Genomic DNA, 24,863 nt, shown 5'->3' on the forward strand with positions numbered 1-24,863 from the left:
CAGTGGTCCCAAATTATTTTTTTCTCGGCCAGAGCTGCCCCTGCGCACATAGATCTATATAGCACCCTGCCTCCCCTCATGATGTAATTTTTGACGAAGCCGTTCCCAGTGTAGGCCTATTTCACCATTTATGATCTAGATTCTAGGCCCATGAGATAATAATCAGTTGATTATGTGGTCAGCATCATGTCTGTCTTTACTTTTACAGAGACTAGTCAGTTACCTGCAGCGGCATAGGCAGGAGGGGGTTAGGGGGGTCATAACCCCCCCCCCCCCCATAGACCCCTCGGTATATATAAATAAAGTTTGAGGGGGGGTGCAAATCAAAAGTTTGAGGGGGGGGGGGCTGCAAATCAAAAGTCTGAAGGGGGGGGGGGTGCAAATAGAAAGCTTGTCCCCGGTAAAAATAATTGGAACCCCCCCTTGAGACGATCCTGGCTACGACACTGGTTACCTGTTAGAGCTGGATAAACTCATGGGCATAAAAGACTTCTAATTGTAAAAATGTATTGTATAACAATGATAAAAAATATAAAACAGACTAAACCAAGAAAATATTATATTTGTTATTACTTTATTGTAACATAATACAATATTTTTATGTCAATAAAACCAATAAATAATAAATACAAACATCACAAGAGAAAAAGCATATTGTTACACCTTGTTTACACTTGCCACATGTATACTATACATGTCTAAAAAAACTCAATGTTCTGCGGGAAAAATGTTTTCATATAATATTAATAACATAATAACATTAACTTTTTGCTATTTTTTTTTCTAGACATGTATAGTATAGACATATTGCAATTAGTCTAAACAGTGTTAAAATACCATTGTAATTACTTTCTATACTGCTAGAGACTGGATAGTACCCAAATGAAATTTTTTTTATTAGCTATTATAAAAAAAGATATAGATCCCATACCAATGACATTTAATTAACAAGAAAAATATAAATATCTTGGCCTTTGAACAGTTGCTGTGAAATATAGTTTTTTTATTGGGAACCCATAAAGGTAAAAATCTCTAAGTAAGACATCCTATTTAAAACACAGGATAAGGAACCTTAACTGCTGTGATCACTAACACAGTGAGACTTAAGTGCTGGTCACAAACAACTTTGTCAGAAAATTCACTGAAAAAAGATTCACAAAGTTGCTTACAAATGTAATATAACCAAGGAGTATGCACATGAATATAAACACAATTTAATCTAAACAAATAATTCACAATTCTTGCTCAACATTCCCTCTGGTAAGCTTTGGTACAGGCCAACCCATGTGCTTAATGGTAGGAGCCAACATTTCCAGAGAGACAGGGTGAAGGTAGACACCTTTCTTTTTTCTCTTCCACCACTGGCCCAGCTTGGCTTCAGGTGAACCAATTTTAGAGAACACATAACGGTAATGCTCAGCACGTACATATCTGTTATAAAATATAATTTTTAAAAATTTAAAACAAAAATTTAAAAAAAAAATCTCTGATTTTAAAAATATTTTTAATAATAATGGTCAATTTATATTCTATGAAAATAAGCTGAAGTGTGCTAATTTTTTTGACAATTATAAATTAAATTCAGCTAATTATATATGGATGTAAATATTGATATAAGCAAACTACAATTTTAAATATTTGATTTTACAAAACACTATTCTTCTTAAATCTTACTTTGGTGGAGATCTTCCAGAGAAAGGGTTAAAAGCAATCAGAGATTCCGTTTGTTCATCATTCAACAAGAACTTAGCTGCCAAGTGTATCAACCAGGGATTGTGGTTGTAATTCTAAACATAAAAACAAAACACATGAAATGTAATCAAACTAGGAAATCCCTTTATTTCCTATAAATCAACTGATTAAATAATCCACCTGAAACTTACTTGAAAAGCTGCAAACCACATGAGCCAATCTAGGCGGTAGTGGAATGGGGATATAATGCATGGCCTGCGGAAAACATCTCCAGGTTTGCACTTGAACTGATACTCTTCCCACACAGCATTTGGAGAACTGGGAGAAGAACTATTTGTTCCTTCAAATATCACCTCAGTCCTCTTCTTGGTGATGCTAAAGATTTATCAGAAAAAGCTAAATCTTCTTGTAACATATAAATTCTGCTATAAGCTTACTGTCTTAAGTAGGGTTAATCTGTATTTGCCTGAGACTTTCCAGGAACTAATGTGTATTTTTTATTATGGCCCTCATAAACCTTCATTTAACTTAAAAATGTAATTACCAAGTTAATTTAGACTTAAATAAATTATATATATCTTGTCAACTTGTTTGTAATTTTAATTAACTTGAACATGATGGAAACATGTTTCATTTAAACATTTAGTTTTAAACAAAGGATGGAGAATCAGAACACCAAACATGTCTAAATCAGCCACGATGTATAAATAAAGGATCATTTAGGTCAACTATAGATAAAGTCGAGTACTAACAAGAAACAACTAGTATTAGTAAATGAAGATTCATGTTCAAATTATCTACTATTCATTTTATGCATTCTGTCTATAATTATGGAACAATCTTTTAAGTATTGCAATATTTATGCTTATATCGTACCTCATAATTTAGGTTAGGTATTTGACAACCTATAATAATTATATTATAATAACTATTTTGATCTCTAATGAATTTTTTATTTTTATTGTTGAGAAAATGTTATTGTAATGAAGTTTTTTTAATTGCTTTAACACATTCGATACACACTGTTTTTGATGATTCAACTGTTAAAGTTTTAAATAAAGTTACTAGATTTAAGGGAAAAGTTGCCAAATGTTAAATATATTTGTTGCTATTTAAGATTTTATTTAATCACTAGCATAAAATTTAAACTATACTTAAAATAAACATAAAATATATGTTTTGATTCCATTACCTGCCAAAAGCACCATATGTGTTAACCAAACGAAGAGGATCAAATGATGTGTTCATGGCTTGTCTTGGAGACAGCAAGTTTTGTACCACTGGTATGCTTAGGTAAACTATCAGAACCCCAAAGCTGATGTTGAAAACCTTTCTTATCAGAAGTGCTGAACAACATAAAAAAAATATTAACATGGCTAGTAAATTATCATCAAACAAGAAGGTTTATATTTTAAAAACAATAATTGTACAAATATTTTATCCAAACTTTATGGTTGGACTAACAAACAATTAAAATACCCCAAAGTACTGACCATAAGCATAACATTGAGATAGGTTGTGAATGGTTAAAGTAATTTTAGAATTTATAATCACAAGCTTATTAATGACTGCTTATAATCATAAGCTTATTAATTACTGCTTCTCACTTATTCTCCATTTGTCTAATTTTTTCTCAGCATTAAGTTTAGCCACTCTCAATCTGACTTCTGTACTGAAGAAACAAGAGTAGCTGGCATCATCAAAGCAGGCCAGACTAGGTAGAATGGTCAACCAGTTTAAGAAACTCAGGTTGCCACTGATGATCAAAACAACCTGAAACATAAGCCTTTCATGTATGCACATACAGCTGACAAGTGGCTTAAGTGAAGTTGTAAGCAAATATATTTTAATATAGTCTGTTCCTAATTACATCTTTCATCAATGGTTAGTGCTCAATTAAAAGTAATAATTGTAGAATGCCATGATATCTAAGCATAAAACATATTCTTTTAGACGGAAGAGTTCATGTGTTTGTTTCAGCATGGTCATGGAGTAGGGCACAAGATTGCCAACACCAAAATTCTCAAGATCGGATCTCTTGCCTGAGTCCATAGGATGCCCAAACAGATCTGGTGTTTTACCTGATTCTAAATAGAGAAACTAATGGTGGCTGTGCAATGCCTGTCAGCTGCTAATGCAAGTTTTTAAAAGTAAGCCTATCAGAATAAACCTGTTGAAACTTACCTGAAATAAAATTTGAACGGCTCCCCCAAACATGCACAGTTTACGTGTCAACAGAAGAAAAAATGGGGCTACAAGCTCAACAAAATGATTGGACAAGACTTCAAACTTGTGAAATGGCTCAGGTGACTGGTGCATGAAGTAACTCAAAGGGTTGGGAACTGGCTGGGTCTGAAAGATAAGCTTACTTCAGTTATAGGAAATAATAGAAAATTTAGTAATAAGTTTCCACAAATAATACTCTTCTAGTTTTTAAACACGTACAGTGTTAACAGTAAAAAAATATTATAAAATTGTTAAATATAATGCATTTAAATATTATATAGAGATGTGACCAGACTTTGAATATAAATTAGAAAATATTTTGGATCAGCATCATTCAGATAATTTAAAAAAAAATTAATGTATCTTATTGCAATAACAAATAACATACTATTCATTAAATTATTAAATAATGGGTTAATAGAACTGTTATTAAATAAAACCCACTTTAGCACCACTACAATGAGTAATATCCAAGTGTTGAAAAGAAAACAATACCTCATAATGATAATTCATGCATGTCAGGTCATGCCAACATTTGTCACCTCGTATTTTTATTAGACCCTGAGTAAACAAAGAAAAAAATAATTCTTTACCAATGTATTCTCTATTTTGTAAATTTGATTTTCACTGTTTAAAGCTATATGCTCATACTAAATAGATGTTATTAATTCTAATGTACACAAGACTTTTAAAATATTTTTTTTTACAAAAAAAACAAACAAAACAACTCTACATAATGAAGTGTTTTACTCTGTTGTTATCATATTTGCTAACAGCAAAAAAAAAAACAAAAAAAAAACAACAAAAACAAACAGACTTACAGCACCAAGCATTATGCGAAATATCAGCCATCTATATGCAAAAATAATGATTTTTGAAGTAGGTGTTTTTTTTGGAAGAGATGATAATGACAGCATTGGGCACAAAAATGTTGTTAGAAAACCTGTTTCAAGAACTTGACTTTCCCATCCTGCAAAGAGAAACAAAAAATACATAACAAATTAAAATGGTTATATTAATTATTAATAAACAGTTATCATTAATATACAATGAGCTAATATTCTATTAACCAGATGTATAACAATTTAAGTACGTTTACTTACCAAAAGAAAACCTGGGAAAAGTATTAACAAAATTATATTAAATTTACTGTTAGTAGTGTTAGCTATAAATTACTTTATTGATAGTACTTAAAATACATTCATTTTAAAATTCACTATTCCTGGTTGATTGTGTGTTAGATGACAATATTATTCTTTGAATAGACTATATTGCTAGGTAATGTGTAGATAATGTGTGGTACCTGGTGTATTTGGCCAAAAAAAATGAGCAAGTATCAGCTGTTATGTAACTAAGACTGTATTGGTTTCTGCTTAAAGTCAAGTCCTAAGGAAAAAAATCTTTCCAGAACCTAAATTCTCGAGAAATGAACACAAACCATTCAGCTAACCCTGTTATCGTTGGCTTAGCTAAACAAACTAACTATATATATATATGTATATATATATATATGTATATATATATATATATATATATGTATATATATATATATATATATATATATATATATATATATATATATATATATATATATATATAAAACCTGTTGTGAATACTAACAGTACCCTACCATGTCTGACCCACATTAGCAATGGAGTGATAGAGTATCCACTGTATTAGTAATAAAGGCCAGTTTCCTGCTCCTGTTATCATCATTAAGGAAGCCAGAGCTAATCCAGTCTGAAATATGACAAAGGTTCTGGGAATCACACTAACAGAAGGAATGTTTGCAGTTTAAAAATATCTTACTTCCTCAAGTCCATTAAAAATTAGTGTTTTTTAGTACATAAAATATTTTTTTCTTAGTAGCATTTGATCCTGAAAAAATTAATTAAAATAAAAAGTACATTTGCAACTGTGTGTTCGATTAGAGATAAATTTAGTAGAAGTTTTCTTGTCAAGAATTACAGTCTACAATATATGCTACAACTGCTTCAAAAATATTTTTTTAGACTTTTTTCTTCAATATTACACAACTTATATTGAAAATCTAAAGAGAAAAACAATTTTTTTTAATTTTTTTTAGAAGAAATAGATATGAAATTTTACCCAAGCAAGGCAATCCAACCAGTAGTCAATATTTTCTTCAAAGTCTACAAACCACAGTAGAGTAGGTACATTGGTGAATAGGGTCCATGGTGAAGAGGAGCCATGATGGTTTCGAACATTGTTCAAGAAAACATTTGCAGGCAGCAAACCATTTTTACCCAACAATGGTCGATTCTGGTTAAGGCTGACATAATAGGCCACAACTGGAAATGCAATGTAAATATTAAAAAGTTATTAAATATATAGAACACATATTTTAAAGTTAGGTTGCTATTTTATATAAAGATATACTTTTGCACAATCCATCAAAATTCAATAATACATATATACATATTACAATGCAAAAATAAAAATCAAGCAAAAAACGTAAGTGAAAGTAGAATGTGTGATGTGCAGTTGATATTATGTAGAATATGTGACTGTTGTAGAAGATTAAAACTATTTGTGTAGTATAAAGAGGGCATATGTGTAAGATGATTGTTAGGGAGAATCAAGTTTTAGCATCATGTTGCCTGTAAAAGTAGAGAAGAATTCTAGTTTATTCTTAACTATCAAAGTGTGAGGGTCTTAGGAAAGTATTATTTACAGTTTGGATGGTGAGAGGCATTTTGTCAAGTTAAATTAGTTTTATTATGTCAACAACATTTTCTAATGTGTAATGTGCAGTTTTCTAATGTGTAATTTTTGTGTGTTGAACTTTCTGTGGCAAGATCCGCCAACTGCTTAAGAACCTACACTGCAACCACACATCAATCACAACAAACAAGTGTTGAATTTTTTGACCACTTGATGAAAATCTTACAATATATAAATCCCATATATCGAATTAGGACTATTCGTGTTAACCAGAAGGATCCTTTGAGGTTTTCAAAACTGGGAGGTTCCATGTTTTCATCGCTATTTTGTGGGGATGAAGATTTATTTTCCTGAAACAAAATGAAACCCAAAACCCTCTGAAAATCTATCAAAATTAATTTTACTGAAATATTACAATTTCAAAAGAAAACAATCACAAGTACCTCTTAGTCTTATGTTATACTTTGAACAAAGAATAGTTTGAAAATCAGCTAAAAATCAGCTATAAATACATAAAATGTGTGCTTCAAATGAACCTATTTATAGATCTGATCTGCATTTATTGCATTAGATGATATTTAACAATATAGGATATTTGGTCAAATGCCTACAAGATCATTAACTCATGTTGCAAGTTTTGTTGGATGTGGGTTACCTGACTCAACCCAGCTCTGACACTTGATTAAAAAAATAAATAAAAGCAGCTGTCCAATAAATAAACTTCATCTACTGCATGACCCTTGATGTTTGTTTTCCAAGGATACCTAACTTTTGTAATAATTTATACTAAATATTAGATACACATTACCTGTGTCTTGTCCGAATGTGTAGATTCTGTTTCATCAGTCAGATTACTTGTGTCTGAGCTTGATAAAACATCTCCTTCACCAGCTATGTTTATTTTGTCTTGGCTTTTGCTAATTTTTGTTTTATAATAAGTCCTTTTTGTGGGACTTGAGACATGATCTGAAGCTGATTTACTCATTTCTAATTACTTTTTTACTAAATTGTTTTTTTCATAAAGCACCCGCAAAAGATTAAAAATAACAGAGATGAGTCAGTCTCAATAAGCTTTCAGTTAATCACACAGTAAATGTCAAAGTATTACCACAACCCTTAGATTAGGCCTTTAAAATAGCCTATGTAATATTTATTAGTCAAAAGCTTTTAAGCCCTTTGAAATGATATTTGATTGAAGGAATCATGTTCAAATAATATAAATTATCTATATGTATAATTCTCTACGTTAACAAACCATGCAGGACACCACCATGTATATGCACACCTACCAGCCCCCTCCCTCGCTCTCCATGCATGTTCAACAGACCTTACCACTACCACCCCACCAGTCTGGTGAGCTGTGGTTCACGACAAATGTTTACTATCATAGAGCTGAGTCTTACAATCATAGAGCCGGGTCGAATTAGTGACAGCTATTAGGGGCTGATAATTTAGTTTTTAAACAATTTGAAAATCTATATACTTAGAATATACTACATTTAGTATTTAGTTTTTCGGTAATCTATCGTTTAAGGTACGTAAAATCGCCCGCGGCTAAGTAGTAGTAATGCACGAAAAAGTTACCTCATTGTCAAGGCTTAATACTTTTAATAGTAATAGAAGTATATTGTATATTCATAATTCATAATATTGTGATATATTTGTGTCAAATATTATAGATAAATGAATAATAAACCTAAATCAATGGCTAAATATATCAAAATATAGGCAAGAAATTAACTTTAAACAGCAGTGTTTGCAAGCAGGATATGCTATATATAAAAAGTGGCCATCTGTAGTAAGTTAGAGTGGCTCCCCCTGAATCTTGCGCTATAAGTTTACACATAAAAAAAAATAAACAAGATGGCTGTTGTATGCTAAACTCTAAACTATAGTAAATGTCACTAAATGCACATGGTTGCATCTGTTGGAAACATCGCTAGTCTTCATTTATTACTATTATTACTGAAAAGTTTTAATTATTTTAATTCAATTGTTTAAAAACAGGTAGGCCTACATAAAAAAAATGGTAATCTATCGTTTTGGGCACGTAAAATCGCCCGCGACTTGTAATGTACGAAAACGTTACCTCATTGCCAAGGCTTTAATAGAAGTATATTGTCATATGTTTGTGTCAAATATTATAGATAAATGAATAATAAACCTAAATCAATGGCTAAATATATCGATATAGGCCAGAAATTAACTTTAAACAGCAGTGTCTGAGAGCAAGATTTGCTATATAAACAGCAGCCATTTGTAAAATAGAGTGGCTTCCCCCTGAATCTCACGCTATAAGCTTATAAAGATTAAAACTTAAACAAGATGGTTGCTATAGTAAATTAGCATGGTTGTATCTGTTGGAAACCATTGTTAGTCTTCATTTATTACGGAAAAGTTTTAATTCAATTGTTATTGTTTAAAAACAGGTACATAAATGAAACAAGGAAACATTTTTGTATTTTAAAAAACATAAATCCTACTCAAAGTAGGAAATAATTATTAAAATTTAAGGAGTCACCTGTTTTTCACATGTCATTACAAGACTATACAAGTCGCGGGCGATTTTACGTACCTAAAACGATAGATTACCAAAAAAATATAAAATGAAACAAGGAAACATTTTTTGTATTTTTAAAAACATAAATATCCTCCTCAAAATGTGAAATAATTAATAAAATCTAAGGAGTTACCTGTTTTTCACATTACTTATCATAGACTTCTAGTCGCGGGCGATTTTACGTACCTAAAACGATAGATTACCAGTTTTCCTGAACATCTACGTTGAACAGTTTTGTTTTGTACCGCAGTTATTAATGAGAGTAGTTCCCCTTGCAAAATGGCGTCCTCCATGGATGAAAATATTCAAAATCAAAATATTAGTTCTGCAACACTTATACGATCTTTAACGATTTTAACTTCCCCAGCCCTGTCTAAATCTTCACTTTTAGATGGTAAATATGAAAGCACAGAAAAATGTGTAGCTTGATTATTAAATTTTAAGTTAAAGTAAAAAATAAAAATAAAATCCTCAACTTTCTCTACTCAGCTGACTGCTGAGAATCTCTCATTCTCTGAGTGAGTAGACTTAGAGTAGACCTAATAACTTAACTTAATAAGTAATAATACTAGAATCTAGATCCAATAGATTTAGATTATGTATAGATCTAGTACTTACTACTAGATCTAGATTTAGTAAATATATTAGAATCAAAATAATAGTAGATAAAAGATATCTACTAGATCTAGTACTAGACTAGAGTAGACTAGGTCACCAGATCGATCTAGAATCTAGATTTCTAGTAGTTACTTTTTTAGTAGTAGACTTAGTAGATCTAGTAGTAGTGATAGTAGTAAGTAAGTAGTTAGTAGTAGCCAGTATCTGAGTATCAGTAGCCTACTGTCTGCCCTAGACTAGGGTGAGAGTGAAGCTCAGCCTCAGCTAACAGCTGGAGTTGAGTTAGAGAAGTAGACCCAAATTTAAATAAATTAGGCCCACATTCATAATTTAATTGCTATACTATAGAGGTTAGGCTATAGATCTATTATTCAGCTTCACTTGAGTTCCCCTAAGAAACACTAAATCTACTATCCTAAACATGTTTAAACACATTTTCTATATCCATCCACACATTTTTAACAGTTTGAAAGAACAGAAGTATAATATAAAATTATTTCTATTCACAGGAAGCAGTGAGCAGCTTTTAGACAATGTCCTACAGAGCAATCTTCAGCAATTTGTTCATCATTTATCTTCAGCATCTGACCTCCAAGACAAGCTGGAAGGCTCCGGTTTTCTTTTACTCCAACATAATCTGCATAAATCATTTTTGGATGGAAACAACTTAACCATAAGACAAAAATTTACTGAAGTTTGTATTGCTGTGCTGGATTGTTTGAAAAACGCCTTGAGTGAATTAAGTTCCAACTCAGTTGAACCTTTGAGTACTAGGTTGAATAGTGGCGAACAGACACCAAGTTTATGTCCTGATGCATTAAGTATTCAACAAGAAAAAGTGATATCAACAGCTGTTCAGTTTGTGTTAGTCTTAGGTTTGTACCCATACCTGGCTCCTGGTGTAGGAATACCAGTGTCACAACGGCTGGGACCGGGACAGATATTATTAGCAACTGCCCAAGATTACTCACAAGAATTTAGTGATCTGGAGAGGTTACAGTTTATTCTGCCTGTAACCAAATTGTTGTGCTCAATGCTTGAAGTTCCTTCATTAAAAGATATTGTATTAAATAATTATCTGGCTGACCTGCTGACATCGTTAATCCAGCTTCGTTATTCCAGCAGAATAATATTAAATAAGCTTGAATCACAAAATAAGGATAAAAATTCTAATGCAGAGGCTATTGAGATAAAAACCAAAGATTCTAATGTTGATGTATCAAAACACAACAGCAACAATGAATTAATATTGTTCCCTTCTGATAAAGTACTAAAAATACATCTTGATTCCACTAATAAGCCCTGGACTTTGCACTCCGTCATAGAGTATGGGAACATAAATATTGACAGTGTAATTAGATTGACAAGTACACCTCAAGCACTGAAAGTTATTATGCTACTCTCTTGTCCTGGGAAAGTACGTTCATTTCTGTGAATTATCTATAGTTAAAATCTATTTTCTTTCTTTTAGACTAGATGTCTTATTTTATTAGCTATTTAACCATATAATATTGAAATATTTTGGTGACCTTTTATTTTAACACCATGTAAATGTTTATTGTTCCTTGAGAAAAAAATAATTTTATGAATATTTTATTTTAATTTTGTGCCCCATATATCTCTACTTTTGTGCAACTACTGCCATTTGCCATTTCTCCTAGACCTTGTATTTTTTTCAGTAGTTTAAAGTTTAAATTTGAATAATATTTTATTATTGACATTATAAATGCATTTCTAACAAAAATGTATAGCTTACCATAAGGTTGTCAAAGACACAGAATATGGCCATTTAGATTACTGAGGAAAATTGTGGTTTATGTTTCAAGTTAACTCTCATACACTTTTCAGCATGGTAGTTCCAGTGTGAAGAGTGCTCCTTGGTTTAGAAAAACTGTGGCTTGTATACTGAGAGATATCATCATGGCTCCCTCTGGTGTTCAGCATCTGATTGGTCTATTCATTGAAGGCAAATCTTGTTTTTTTTTTTTTTAAATATACTACTTAAAATAATACTTTCTTTACATATCCATTAAACAAAGTTACTATTTTTTAAGTTTTAACTTTTGAAAGTTGTATTTTTTAAAAGTTGTATTTTTATGTTTGTTATTATGTACTAGTAAATATGTGTTTAGGTGACTGGAGTTTTTTGTTTTGTTGTAGAAGGTGCAGAGTCAGGTAAAAGCTCTCAAGACTGGCAGAGGTGTCGTGCCTTGGCACAGGTGATATCCAGGTGTCCTTTGACAGCCAGCAACACTGAAAAGTTCTATAGATCTGTGTGCCAACAGGTAGGCCTACTTTATTAGAAATCTACACAGTTCTTCTTGTTTTTTTTAATGTATTTCCTAAAAATAATTATCTTGCTAAATTTTTTCATAAGCTGATAGACCACCTAAAGACACCTCTACTGAAAATAAAACCCCTAGTGGTGAGGGCCATTGGTGTGACTCTATTAGAAATGACCAATCAACAAGCTGAAATAATGCAGACTGTTTGCTGGTCTAATTTACTATCACCCCTGCAAAAACTGACTTACAGCAATGGTAAGACAATGTTACTCGGAAAATTTATTTTAATCTCTGTATCAACATTACACAGCTGAATTGATATTTATAAAAGGACAGGCTGCAATATGCTGTTATATTTCTAGTATCACTATTCTAAAAATATAGTTAAACCAAACCTAAACCCTAGTTCTATTATCAATAAACTAACATTGGAATAATACAGTTTAGTCCTGCCTGGTTTAAAAAAAAAAGTTTCTGTATTGAAAACTACAACTGAATTTTATTTTTCATCTATGGTGCTACATGTAAGCTGTTTGAAATAAATTTTTGCTATTTTTACAATCAGATAAACTAAACAGTCAACATCAAATCGTTGTCGCAGAGGATTGTTTGTCTTCTTGTATTGAAACTTTACACAAGGTACTTTTATTTGTTTACTCTTGGCTACTTAATCCTAAACCTAATCTTTACTAATTTTTTTAGCAAATTCTAAATGAATTACTGAACACAGATGAATTCTATCATCAGGTTTATGTGCTTGGTCAAGAACCACAATCAACATTGCCTTCCACATTATCTCCCATTTTCGGAGTGCTCTTTTCACTCCATGTCTTTGCCAGAAATGGAGTGTCAAGTTTAAAGTAAGTGATTTCATGCTATTTATAAATGCATACTAGACACAATAAATCCCTTATTGTAAGTTTTCAAAATATTGATACATTTTCTCTGTGCTATTTCAGTTTTAGCTATGGGTTGACTCCCTTTATGTTCCACATATTATATAGGGCCTACATTTTAGTGGCTTTCATCCCTTATCTATAATTACATATTTTCAGATCATATATCAGTGAGCTTCTAAAGGTATATCTAACACACTGTGACACCCAGACAGGTGTGTCCTACTTGCTGACTGTAGTCACAAATTTACCTGACCAGACCAGCCCATTTCCTTTACTGCGCAGCAAAGTCAAATTTGAGTACGGAGTAAACGGTGGGATACAAGCAGTACTGGCTGAATCTACTATGTTAGTTATTACGTTCTTCAAGCTTTTGTTTACATTTAATCATCTAACTTTTATAAAGAGACTTGCATGGTTTGTGGTCAAACTGCTTTTGTTGGTGGGGAGGAGTGTGTGTGTTATATTTTGTGTGACATAAATGAAACATAATTAATAGTGGAAATGTTACTTCGTGTAGAGAAAGAACATCAGGTAGTCCGTTTATTTCCACATCTATAACTTTTCAACATAATCTATTTCTATTTTAGACAAATATCCTAAGTTTATTATGGAGCATTGTATTTTTCATTATAGTTCTCCACCAATTTAAACCATGACAGGAATTGTGAAATGTGTTATCAAATAGTTAAATTTTATGCAGTGGTTTGTAATCTGATATCAGAGAAAGTTTTTAATACTTTAATTTTTAAAAAGTCCTTTGATTTTAGGTCTGATCTCAATATGGATTCCTGGCTTCAACCGGGAGAGGCTGCCCTAAGTCTTTTGCTGGAGATGAACTCTGAACTTTTGATCCCTCAACTGTTCATGTCACTCTTGGAGGTAACTCGCTTGACTGAAAGAAAAATCATCTGAACATTTTGTTAAATATTTGTAAAAATGGAGACAGGCTAAATCCAAGCTATTTTCTTACTAGGATTTTTGCAAATTTTGACCAAACCTAGCACTAACTGTAACAATAATATTGACCAAAACTAAGTTGTTGAAAGCAAGACTCATCAAAACCAGTTAATCTAAATATTTTTCTAGTGAAAAAAATCCTTTTTTTTTAATATATTAGTTGTGGTGGATTTCATAAAATTTTATTTGTTTACATTTGATTAAATAGAAACTGACAAACATCATCACAACAGAAGTAGAACATCATGATGTTTTACTGCCCACTAGAGTTCTCACCTCTGCTGAGCATTCTGACAAGATCAGGGAATTGAAAGAAAAAATTACTCTGGTCAGTTTTTTGGCTGCACTGGGAGAAAAATTTGGCGAGGAAGTTATTCAGAGCAGTCAACATGTCCTGAGGTTTACAAAGGTTAATTTTTTTTTTAAAAATGATTTCCCTTCGTTAAAATGTCATCTGCTTGATAAACAAAATAAATCAAACATATAAAAATGTATGTATAAAATGTTTTTTTTTAAAATATAATGATTCAAAGTTTTTTTATAATATTTAAAATGTAATAAAATACAAATATTGAATCAAAATTTTGTTTAGAAACTAAAAACAAGAATTTTTAAAATGTGTGCAGGCAACATTGGAAAGATGTGTTCACGTCTGCCAGTGTACCAGTGAGTCCAGCACAAAATACTTTGAGTGGGAAACTGTATCCATGGCATTAGGGCTGCTGACAGCTGTGCTAGGTGGGGCTGTACAGGTAGAACAAGTTTCCTTCAAGATACGTTAAATATACAATTTTACAATTTAAAAAATATGGTTAAAATGTATTAAATTATTAAATTAACAAAACAGGATTATTAGTAAAAAATGTTTCAACAGTTGACTGAGGAAGACAAGCAGCTTCTAGATGGTCTCCTGCCTCTGTTGTCAGCTGTTGGAGAGAGTGAGGCTACAGACCCAAGTGTTAAGGAAATGGCTGAGGACCTGAAGGTTGCCGTGGCAACAAGAGGGCTTGTGTGGGCGGAGCTGAGCAAACCAAAAACTAAACCATCAGCAGTTGATAAGGTTTGTTTCCTTGCTGATCTACATGTTGTTTACTATGCCTAGAGGTTTTTGCTATTCAGACTTAAGAGCAGATTTTGTTCTTCTACTATTGCATGAATGCAATTAAGAATTTTTTTCATGATGTATTGTTTTGGGTCAGGATTCTGGCTAGACTTATGATTCTGGTAGCTATACCAGATAAGTACAATGTCAGTACACCCAGCTAGCAAACTACACTTGATAAAACAGTCAAAATGTATCTGTAGTTAATAGGATAGGTGTGTGCTCAAAACAACACAATTTTTTTACAGCCTGTATAGTCCTGTTCTAATATACTAAATTGTAGATTTCAACGTTGTAAGCAGATTCCCACTTTGATCATCTGTAATTTTTCTTCCACAATTGATAACACCTTCCCGTACTGTTTTTCCCGTATTTACTAATTTATTTTAAATGTACTCCTGTTAGAATAATAAACCAGGGGAGACTACTACAAAGAAACCACTCATTGAGCTCCTGGCTGAAACAAGTTTTGAAGATGGCCATGATTGTCATACCAAACCTGACAGGCCAAATGAAAGTTATAGTAAGGCAATTTGTTCTCAATACAATTTGTTCTCAATACTACAAAACATTTAACCAATTAAAAATTAAGCTTCTGGTATTATTTACTTGTTAAAAAAATGTTTAGATTAAATAAAATGAAATTTGTGTATCCTCAGCCCATGGTAAAACACCTGACAGCATAGAGTCAGCTCTGCAGGATTTGTGTGACCCACTGTTGCCTGTCAGGAGCCATGGGCTGATAACTCTGGCCAAGCTGGTAGAGAACAGGAACCCAGAAGTCATTGAGAAACAGCAAGTTCTTTTGAAGGTGAAATAAATAAATTATCTTGATAATTTTCTAAATATTAACAGCAATAAATAATTAGATGTGTATTTTGTTTGTAAATATGTGCATTTTCCAATAAAATATGGTAAGAATTTAAAAAAAAAATTCACTTTGTTTATGAGTAGAAAACATTTGTGAAACCTATTCAAAGGTTTTTAACATTTTTAAAAATCTTTTTAAATGGGAGTTTTTGTCTAAACTTAGATTTTAAGTCTGTGAGCTCTTATACATTTTAGTCTTACTTTTCCCCCCCCCAGATTTTTCTTGAAAACCTGACACACACAGATTCCTACATGTACCTGGCAGCAGTGAACGGCCTGTCTGCACTAGGTGACCTTAACCCTCATCAAGTCCTGACACGCCTCACAGCAGAGTTCAGAACACTGTGTAGCAGGGGCGCCAAATCTGAGGAGATGACCCTGAAAGTGGGCGAGGCACTCATGAAAGCAACAAGACGTTTAGGTAGGGTTTTTGTAAATTATACTTTGTGTATCACAAGAAAAAAAAAAGATAAATTATTATGAGCATACCTGTATATGTAAAGTAAAAAAAAGTTCCCTTTTCAAACCTGACGGTCTAAGGGGCAAGTGAAGTAGAGTTCACTTGTTTCTGTGACCTCGGCATATGAAGAGATAGTGTGGTCAGCACTATGCCCAGCCGCCTTTACTTTCCCTAACGTGAGTTAGGTACCCATCAGAGTTGGGTGGACTCAGGGACGGTCTATAAACTTGAACCCGGATTCGAACTCGAGACTAACGGGTAAGCAGTCCAGCTCTCTACCGCTGACCACTCCGTCCCATACCTGTATATGTGGTTACACATAATCGAGTGGTAGGATTAGTTTTTCAAAGTCTGATGTCAGGTACCCATAAGAGCTGGATATGCACATGGGGAACATGACAAATCCAGAATTCAGTTTTTATTACAGAAAAAAATGACTTTTTATTGCTATCATCATTGCTTGTCACTTGATTTGACAACTCTAGGTTAAAAAAAAAACAGCTGTTATGCCAAAATAAAAATGGAAGATTTAATTAATAAAAAAAGGCAACAACTGCAGTAATATCGGCACTAAAAAATTTGTCTAAATCATTTAGATTATGGTTATTATTTTTTTAAATATTTTGTATGTGTGTGTGGTCAATGTTTATTTTATTATTATTTTATTTTTTTACAATCATCAGGGGAATTAACACCTGTCTATCGTGATCTACTTCTGACGGCAACTTTGGTTGGCTGCAGGCACCGAGATGCTTTAGTGAGAGCCAGCAGTTTGTCCAATCTGGCAGAGCTGTGTAAACTGTTGAGGTTCTCTATAGGACCAATCATACATGAGGTACCTGCTTGACTTCTCTATAGGGCCAATCATACATGAGGTACCTGCTTGACTTCTCTATAGGGCCAAACATACATGAGGTACTGCTTGACTTCTCTATAGGGCCAATCATACATGAGGTACCTGCTTGACTTCTCTATAGGGCCAATCATACATGAGGTACCTGCTTGACTTCTCTATAGGGCCAATCATACATGAGGTACCTGCTTGACTTCTCTATAGGGCCAATCATACATGAGGTACCTGCTTGACTTCTCTATAGGACCAATCATACATGAGGTACCTGCTTGACTTCTCTATAGGGCCAATCATACATGAGGTACCTGCTTGACTTCTTTATAGGGCCAATCATACATGAGGTACCTGCTTGACTTCTCTATAGGGCCAATCATACATGAGGTACCTGCTTGACTTCTCTATAGGGCCAATCATACATGAGGTACCTGCTTGACTTCTCTACATGAGTTCAGTGTTTGAAGTGGGATTTTTAACTGAAATAAAAATATTGTAGGCCTACATTAAGTATTCTTTCAAAGCTATTGGCAAAGATACAGATAATCATCAGAGTGAAGACAACACAAGAGAATAGCCAGATAAGGTCTGAATCCACCACTCCAGACTTACCTCACCTTCGTCCATTTAATCCACAGATAAATGGAGTGTCCCTGATCATATACTTTATAGCCAATGTTTAGAGACATGTGTAGACTAGACCATTATTGTGGCATAATCCAATTTTCATATAAAAACTACACCAAATATTTCTAATGATTTGTATGACGGATTCGCCTGAATGTGATTTATTGAAGGTGGAAGCAGAATATTTCAGTTCTTGACTTTTATTTCAGGTTCTGAGTTGCTGTCGTGATGTCATCCAGTCTGACCCAGATTCTGAACCCAGGAAAGCTGCGGCCATGACCTTGACATTGCTGTTACAAGGGCTGGGCAAAGATTCCCTTCTGGTGAGTGCACCCCTGTGAACCAGATCAAGTGCAGGGCTACAAGCATGTTCTCTGTTCTTCATAATGCTAATCTGCAATACCTAGACCCACCTGTATGAGATTTTTTTTCAAAACTCAATCTTTAGGTTGAAAAATTAGACATTGTAAATTTTTGTTCTTATACCCCTGCCCCACCCTGTAACTTATGAAATTGTTAGTTTTATTCTCATACATCCCCTCTTATCTGATTGTTAGTTTCTATTCCTATACCCACCCCATCCCACTTATAAAACTTTTAATGTATTCTTATACCCACCTCATTAATGAAATAGCTTCTATTCATATACCTCATTAATGAAATAGCTTCTATTCATATACCTCATTAATGAAATAGCTTCTATTTGTATACCTCATTAATGAAATAGCTTCTATTCATATACCTCATTAATAAAGTAGCCTCTATTCATATACCTCATTAATGAAATAGCTTCTATTCATATACCTCATTAATGAAATAGCTTCTATTCATATATCTCATTAATGAAATAGCTTCTATTCATATACCTCATTAATGAAATAGCTTCTATTCATATACCTCATTAATGAAATAGCTTCTATTCACATACCATGCATGAAACTGCTATTTTGTATTCCTCTACCCCATCCAACTCAGGAAATGGCTTGATTGTATTCTAATAACCCCACTCTCCCCACTATGAAATAGTAAGAGTCACTGTGGTCAGCACATGGGGGGGGGGGGGGGGGTGGCGTCCATAAATGACGTCACACTCGTAGGGGGGAGGGGTTCTGTAATTTTGTGACGGTGTGTGATAAGGGGGATGGGGGGTTCAGATGATGTGACGTCACACTTTTGCGTTATAAAAAAGCAATGTTAGAAAATGAGTTTTAGCCATTATTTCCCGTTTTAGAAAACTGTAACAATAAATTGGAATAGGAATTGATCAAAATACTCTATGTTGACAGAGTTTGGACAAGATTTTGGAAAAAAATATCGATGTTTTAAGAAAAATTCAACTGCAATTGAGGCTGAGGTGTGATGTCATTTTAGGGGGGGGGGGTGTCTTTTTGTGAAGATGTGTGTGGAGGGGAGGGGGAAGGTAAAAATCGTCAAAAAAAGCGTGACATTATTTATGGATGACACCCATGCCCTGCTAAACTGTGCCTTTTCACCTTACTAAATTTTTTTTACAGACCCTGTCTGATGTCCTGTTGGATCTCTACAGAATTTTAAAAAGGTGCTTCACCTGTGATGCTGACGACAAGGTCAGGTTCCATGCACACCTGGCCCTGAATGAACTGGACACCATCATGAGGGAGGCTTTGTTCACAGCCCCAGAGCTGAAGAAAACTATCACAATTTTGGGCTATCAGTAAAGTGAATATTGGCTTGGTGCTTCACTGTTTACCACATTATGGTACTATGCAAACATTGGCTTGTTGCCTAGTGTTTACCATATTGGACGATAAGTTGAGCAAACATTGGCTTGTTGCCACATTGTTTACAGTATCAAGCAGAGTTTACCATTTTGGGCAATCAGTAAAAAAAAATTGTCTTGTAAACCAATTTTATAAAAAATTATGTTCACCTCATATAATTCTCAACATGCATCTTGAGTTCAATTGATGTAGTCTAAAACTTAATTTGTTTTTAAAATAGTTAATTTAAAAAAATTGATCACAGCATTTATCATTGTCATCTTATATCGTTCATGCCCAAGACAGAAGAAGTAGAGTTTACCTGTTTCAGTGATCACAGAATGTGACAGGATAGTGTGGTCAGCACTATGCTCAGCTGCTTTGATTTCCCTAACGTGTCAGGTACCCATCAGAGCTGGGTGAACTCAGGGTCTTACTATAGACTTGAACCTGTAATAGAAACTCCAGGCTTTCTGGTCAGTTGTCATAGTTCTAGCATCCCATCATGACCTCTGTCATTACAGTATTATTAAAACTTTAAAATTGTGAAATACGAAAAGAAAAAAACAACTTTTATTTCATTGATTACACATTTTGATTTTGTTATGGGTAGCAGAAGGTTGTATATTTCTGGCAGGGTATATGGCCTCCAGCTGATCTGCATATGCGTGCATCCATTTATATGTTGGACACTGGTCCAACCCTTAAATCAACTTTCTTTCTATTAAAAGCATAAATTAAAAAAAAACCTCTGTATTGAATTGTTTGCCAAATGAATAAATTAATGATGTTATTCATACACTTAAAGCAGAGCCTTACTTTATATTGTGCCTATTTTAGGTCGTTGAAATAGACTAAAAAAATTAATTTGCAGGCTACATTATCCACCAGTTTCTTTATAAATAGGAGGCTGCTGTATCACATAAATTATAATCTCACAGCTCCCTATATCTGGCTAGTGCACGTGTAAATATACGTCTTTGTGAATTAACGCCATGCTCAAAAATAAAAACTAAATTATGTAGGCCAACTACACAACCGAATAAATGTAGCCAGGATCGTCTCATGGGGGGGGGGGGGGAGGGGTTCAAATTTTTTTCCAGCATTATATATATATATATATATATATATATATGTATATATATATTATATATGTATTTTTTTAGAATAATGATAAGGTATGGGTTGGATATATATACACTAGATGTATGTCATTGCTTCGCTATGATGTAAAATAAATTGAAAGTACTCTGAAGAAATAAGAAAAAAATACAATGTTGGCTGACAAAATAAAACAATTTATCACTCTAAAAAAAAAAAAAGAAACACGCACACATGAACGCAACACAATCTGTTTTTAATCCTTGTGTAAAATAAACCGGTAGTGATCTCCCCTAAACTTTCTCGAATATTCTTATATAAAACAACAGGGGATGGTAACTGGGGATATAGTTATGATTTTTAATCCATTTTAAATACTTAAACTTTTAAAAATAGAATAGAATCTCATAAAAAAAACATTGCGCACCAAGCAAACGCCGAATAAAAACGCGTATAATAGTGCGCAATATTATTAGTACTTTAAAAATTTACATTAGTTTTTTGAGAAATCGGAAGTAGCGTAAATTACTACTTCCAGTCAACGGAAATTACTCAAAATTTAACAGAAGGTAGAGAATAAGATCTTTTACTTACATGTGAAATTTCATTTATCTATCTGAAATAGTACTCAAGTTATAGGCTTTTGAAAAATTCAAAGTAGGAAAAGTACCACTTCCGGTTATCGGAAATCGCTCAAAAGTTGATACGGATCTACGATTTTGATAAAATACTTATATATGAAATTTCATCAACCTAGCTGTAACGGTACTCAAGTTATCGTGTTTACACACGGACAGACAGACAGACAGACAGACACACACACACACAGACATACGGACAAGATTGCAAAATTATGTTTTTCCGTATCAGTGAGGTGTAAAACGTCGAGATTTGTAAAAATCTCGATTTTTTTTTTTGCACGATTACAATACTTTCTCTATACTACGTATATACGAGAAAGTAAAAAAACCATTTCACATAATGATTCCTAGAAAATTAAGACAAACGAACTAGTGGAAATAATCACACTCTTAATATACATATGTATATTTCTACAAATTCAATTGCAAATGTCAAAACATATCACTAATTACTTTAGTATGTAGTAAAGAAACTTAACTTTATTCGTTTTTACAAAAATATGTTGTCTACAATCAGAATTAAATATATTGTCATCATAAATGCTAAAATCTTACAGCATAATGTAAGTACTATGTTTATATAATGAAATATGGCCTCTGGTCAGTTCAAACATTCCTTTGCCGTTGCTCCGAGGGTTACACAATTTTTTTCCTGACCCCCTGGGTCCGATGTACATCTCTAAGAGTTTTCACAAGGTTCCTACGTGTGAATTTTTTTTTTATATACAGCGCAGGGGTCGGCAATCTGCGGCTCTCCAGCTTCTTGCACACATATTAATAGTTATATAATTTCATTGTTACTGGACAGTGGGGTACGAATTTACCCTGCGTTCAGTGGAATGGAGGATAAGCCTTATGAGAACCAAAGGACAGAAGCGTACGATGCAAGTTATTCAAACCGATATCCAAGCCAGTTAGTCGGCGTTTGCAGTGTTAAGGGCTGACTGGCTAATGGGAGACACCTCCTGAGCCGGTGATATCCGTAAAAAAAAAAAAAAAAATTAAATAAACAGCTTCTAAAGTGGATTGAGATAGTCCTAGAATAATATTATTTGATTACTAATTTTACTGTTCTGGCGAAACAGGACTATGGTTTTATATGAATAAATATTATTTCATATTTAAAGCTATTTATTTTAAATAACAAATCAACTTTAATTACCTAATCCTAATCAAATACCGAATATTGAACTAAAAATGTTGTGGCTCTTTAAAAACTGGGAACGTTTGTAAATTGTAACTTTTGGCTCTTGCGTATCAAAAGGTTGCCGACCCCTGATATAGCCCATATAAGGCGCCTGTTAGTCGAGGTCCGTTTTGACCCCCTCTTTGTGGACCTTTCGGCCAACCGGCACCGGCCCTCGTGTTCTATTGTCCCAAGGCAGGATCCTGCCAAATTTGACGCGCCTGCGGCGCCAGGAAGTGCCCTATCGGACACTCGACCAGTGCCGACCACTTTGCTTTATATATAATTGTATAGACTAAACCTAATAGTAATAGGTGGAAGATTTTAAATAATAGCATACATGTAACTAAACCATTGGTCTTACAGTTCAGATCACACATTTTCTAATTAGCTATTGTTTTTTGTGATCTTTAAAGATCATTTTTTTACTTTCTCGTATATACGTAGTATAGAGAAAGTATTGTAATCGTGCAAAAAAAAAAATCGAGATTTTTACAAATCTCGACGTTTTACACCTCACTGATACGGAAAAACATAATTTTGCAATCTTGTCCGTATGTCTGTGTGTGTGTGTGTGTCTGTGTGTCTGTGTGTGTGTCCGTGTGTAAACACGATAACTTGAGTACCGTTATAGCTAGGTTGATGAAATTTCATATATAAGTATTATATCAAAATCGTAGATCCGTATCAACTTTTGAGCGATTTCCGACAACCGGAAGTGGTACTTTTTCTACTTTGAATTTTTCAAAAGCCTATAACTTGAGTACTATTTCAGATAGATAAATGAAATTTCACATGTAAGTAAAAGATCTAATTCTCTACCTTCTGTTAAATTTTGAGTAATTTCCGTTGACCGGAAGTAGTAATTTACGCTACTTCCGATTTCTCAAAAAAACTAATGTAAATTTTAAAAGTACTAATAATATTGCGCACTATTATGCGCTTTTTTATTTCGCGTTCACTTGGTGTGCAATTAATTTGTCTACGAGATTTTATTCTATTTTTAAAACTTTAAGTATTTAAAATGGATTAAAAAAAATTCATAAAAAACGTTTTAATAACAAGCTTTTATGTACTAATGCACTAAAAAGTAGAAAATAAATTATACACTACTATTAAAATTACTATAAAGAAAAGCGTGGGTCACTTTAGTATCTATTGGATACTTTTACTAATGTTAAGGAAGACACCCACGCTTTTCTTTATAGTAATTTAAATAGTAGTGTATAATTTATTTTCTACTTTTTAGTGCATTAGTACATAAAAGCTTGTTATTAAAACGTTTTTTATGAATTTTTTTTCAGTACTTTACATGTTTTATTTACAATAGAGTTACATGACTAAACACCATTGCGCGCCTACTGAACATCACGTTCAGTAGGCGCGCAATGGTTTTTGAACGCAGCCATTACGTGATGGCGCAGCTATTGAAGGTGATGACGCGTGTGGTGTGGTTGGCTAGACATGCCTACTAATTCGGTCCAAATTTTAATTAATTCATAAAAAATTAATTAGGCATCCAATTAAGTCAAATTTAGATTCAGATTGCATTGTCTTCATGTCTTGACCCACGTGCCAACTGTGAATCGTATCGGTCAAGTAGAACTGTCCGAATTTTCACTCCTGCGTTTCCGTCTAGACCAGGGGTCGGCAACCTGCGGCTCGCGAGCCGCATGCGGCTCTTTTGATATCAAGATGCGGCTCTCCAGCTCCTTGCACAAATACTAATAATCTTAATAAAAAACTAAAATACTTGCAATAAAAAAATGTTAGTGGCTCTTTAAAACCAGGGAAATTTTGTAAATTGTAACTTTTGGCTCTTCCGCTTCAAAAGTTTGCCGACCCCTGGTCTAGACTGACGACTGACGAGGAAGTGAGTTAAATAAAAGCTTGTAAAAATCATGTCTATAGCCCGAGTTCCCATCCCCTGTTATTTTATATAAAAATATTCGAGAAAGTTTAGGGGAGATCACTCCCGGTTTATTTAAAATAATGATAAGGTATGGGTTGGATCACTGTATTGCACACACACCTATTTACTGGTAATTGCAAAAATAATATTTGAAGAGTTTTACCTGTTTCAAAAGCTATTATTCTGGCGGCATGGTACTTTGATACCTCATTACGCGTGTCCCCAAATATACCAACAGATCAGTTGGGAGGGGAGGGGGGGGGGGGGTTCAACTTCATTCACCGCTGCCCGGTCACTTTAGGTCAATTATCCTACCCAGCGTATACCTAGGTGTGTCCCGTTTGTTTTAGGTGGTGAAGTTGGGGGGGGGGGGGGGACCAACTCAGAGTAAACATAGCGTCAGTTTTTAGATGATGGTTCTAAACATACTTAAACAAATTATACATATATACTGAT

The 24,863-nt window shown here is 33.5% G+C and overlaps 2 protein-coding genes across 7 annotated transcripts; one reads left to right on the plus strand and one right to left on the minus strand.

Annotated features, from left to right (window-relative positions):
• Positions 1-758: 758 nt before the first annotated feature.
• LOC131939768 (lipase maturation factor 1) lies at positions 759-9,424 on the minus strand. 6 transcript variants are annotated; one of them, XM_059298262.1, is made up of 14 exons: positions 9,297-9,424; positions 7,412-7,605; positions 6,830-6,953; positions 6,028-6,230; positions 5,549-5,658; positions 5,022-5,032; positions 4,740-4,888; positions 4,414-4,479; positions 3,877-4,044; positions 3,300-3,465; positions 2,885-3,038; positions 1,884-2,067; positions 1,675-1,787; positions 759-1,431 (listed from the first exon to the last, which is right to left on the minus strand). In XM_059298262.1, the coding sequence occupies exons 2-14, from the start codon at positions 7,586-7,588 to the stop codon at positions 1,233-1,235; spliced, it is 1,824 nt and encodes a 607-aa protein (XP_059154245.1). In that variant the 5' UTR covers positions 7,589-7,605; positions 9,297-9,424; the 3' UTR covers positions 759-1,232. The 6 variants fall into 6 exon arrangements, with proteins under 6 accessions (XP_059154245.1, XP_059154247.1, XP_059154246.1 ...); XM_059298264.1 differs by having other exon boundaries at positions 7,412-7,742; positions 9,297-9,411; XM_059298263.1 differs by having other exon boundaries at positions 7,412-7,777; positions 9,297-9,411.
• A 12-nt stretch (positions 9,425-9,436) lies between these two features.
• LOC131939762 (transport and Golgi organization protein 6 homolog) lies at positions 9,437-19,550 on the plus strand (the record flags this gene model as incomplete). Its single annotated transcript, XM_059298250.1, is given in 18 exon segments — positions 9,437-9,557; positions 10,291-11,198; positions 11,630-11,747; positions 11,942-12,066; positions 12,159-12,321; positions 12,632-12,705; positions 12,814-12,926; positions 13,122-13,310; positions 13,733-13,844; positions 14,131-14,331; positions 14,549-14,674; positions 14,797-14,982; positions 15,430-15,547; positions 15,684-15,835; positions 16,111-16,315; positions 17,038-17,189; positions 18,038-18,151; positions 19,343-19,550. Coding segments are annotated over 18 exon segments (3,354 nt in total). The 5' UTR covers positions 9,437-9,442.
• Between the last annotated feature and the right edge of the window lie 5,313 nt (positions 19,551-24,863).

The sequence above is a fragment of the Physella acuta genome, unplaced genomic scaffold (genome assembly GCF_028476545.2).
Source record: "Physella acuta isolate Inbredline_101_S28 unplaced genomic scaffold, ASM2847654v3 ptg000292l, whole genome shotgun sequence".
NCBI lineage: Eukaryota > Metazoa > Mollusca > Gastropoda > Physidae > Physella > Physella acuta.

Excerpts from the sequence above, each read along its gene's own strand:
- LOC131939768 (XM_059298262.1), bottom strand. The coding sequence starts at position 7,588 with ATGAGTAAATCAGCTTCAGATCATGTCTCAAGTCCCACAAAAAGGACT. Across the intron at positions 5,659-6,027 it reads GGTTGGATTGCCTTGCTTGG|ACTGGATTAGCTCTGGCTTC; the intron begins GTAAAATTTCAT and ends GTCATATTTCAG. Across the intron at positions 3,466-3,876 it reads CCGTTCAAATTTTATTTCAG|GTTGTTTTGATCATCAGTGG; the intron begins GTAAGTTTCAAC and ends CTTATGTTTCAG.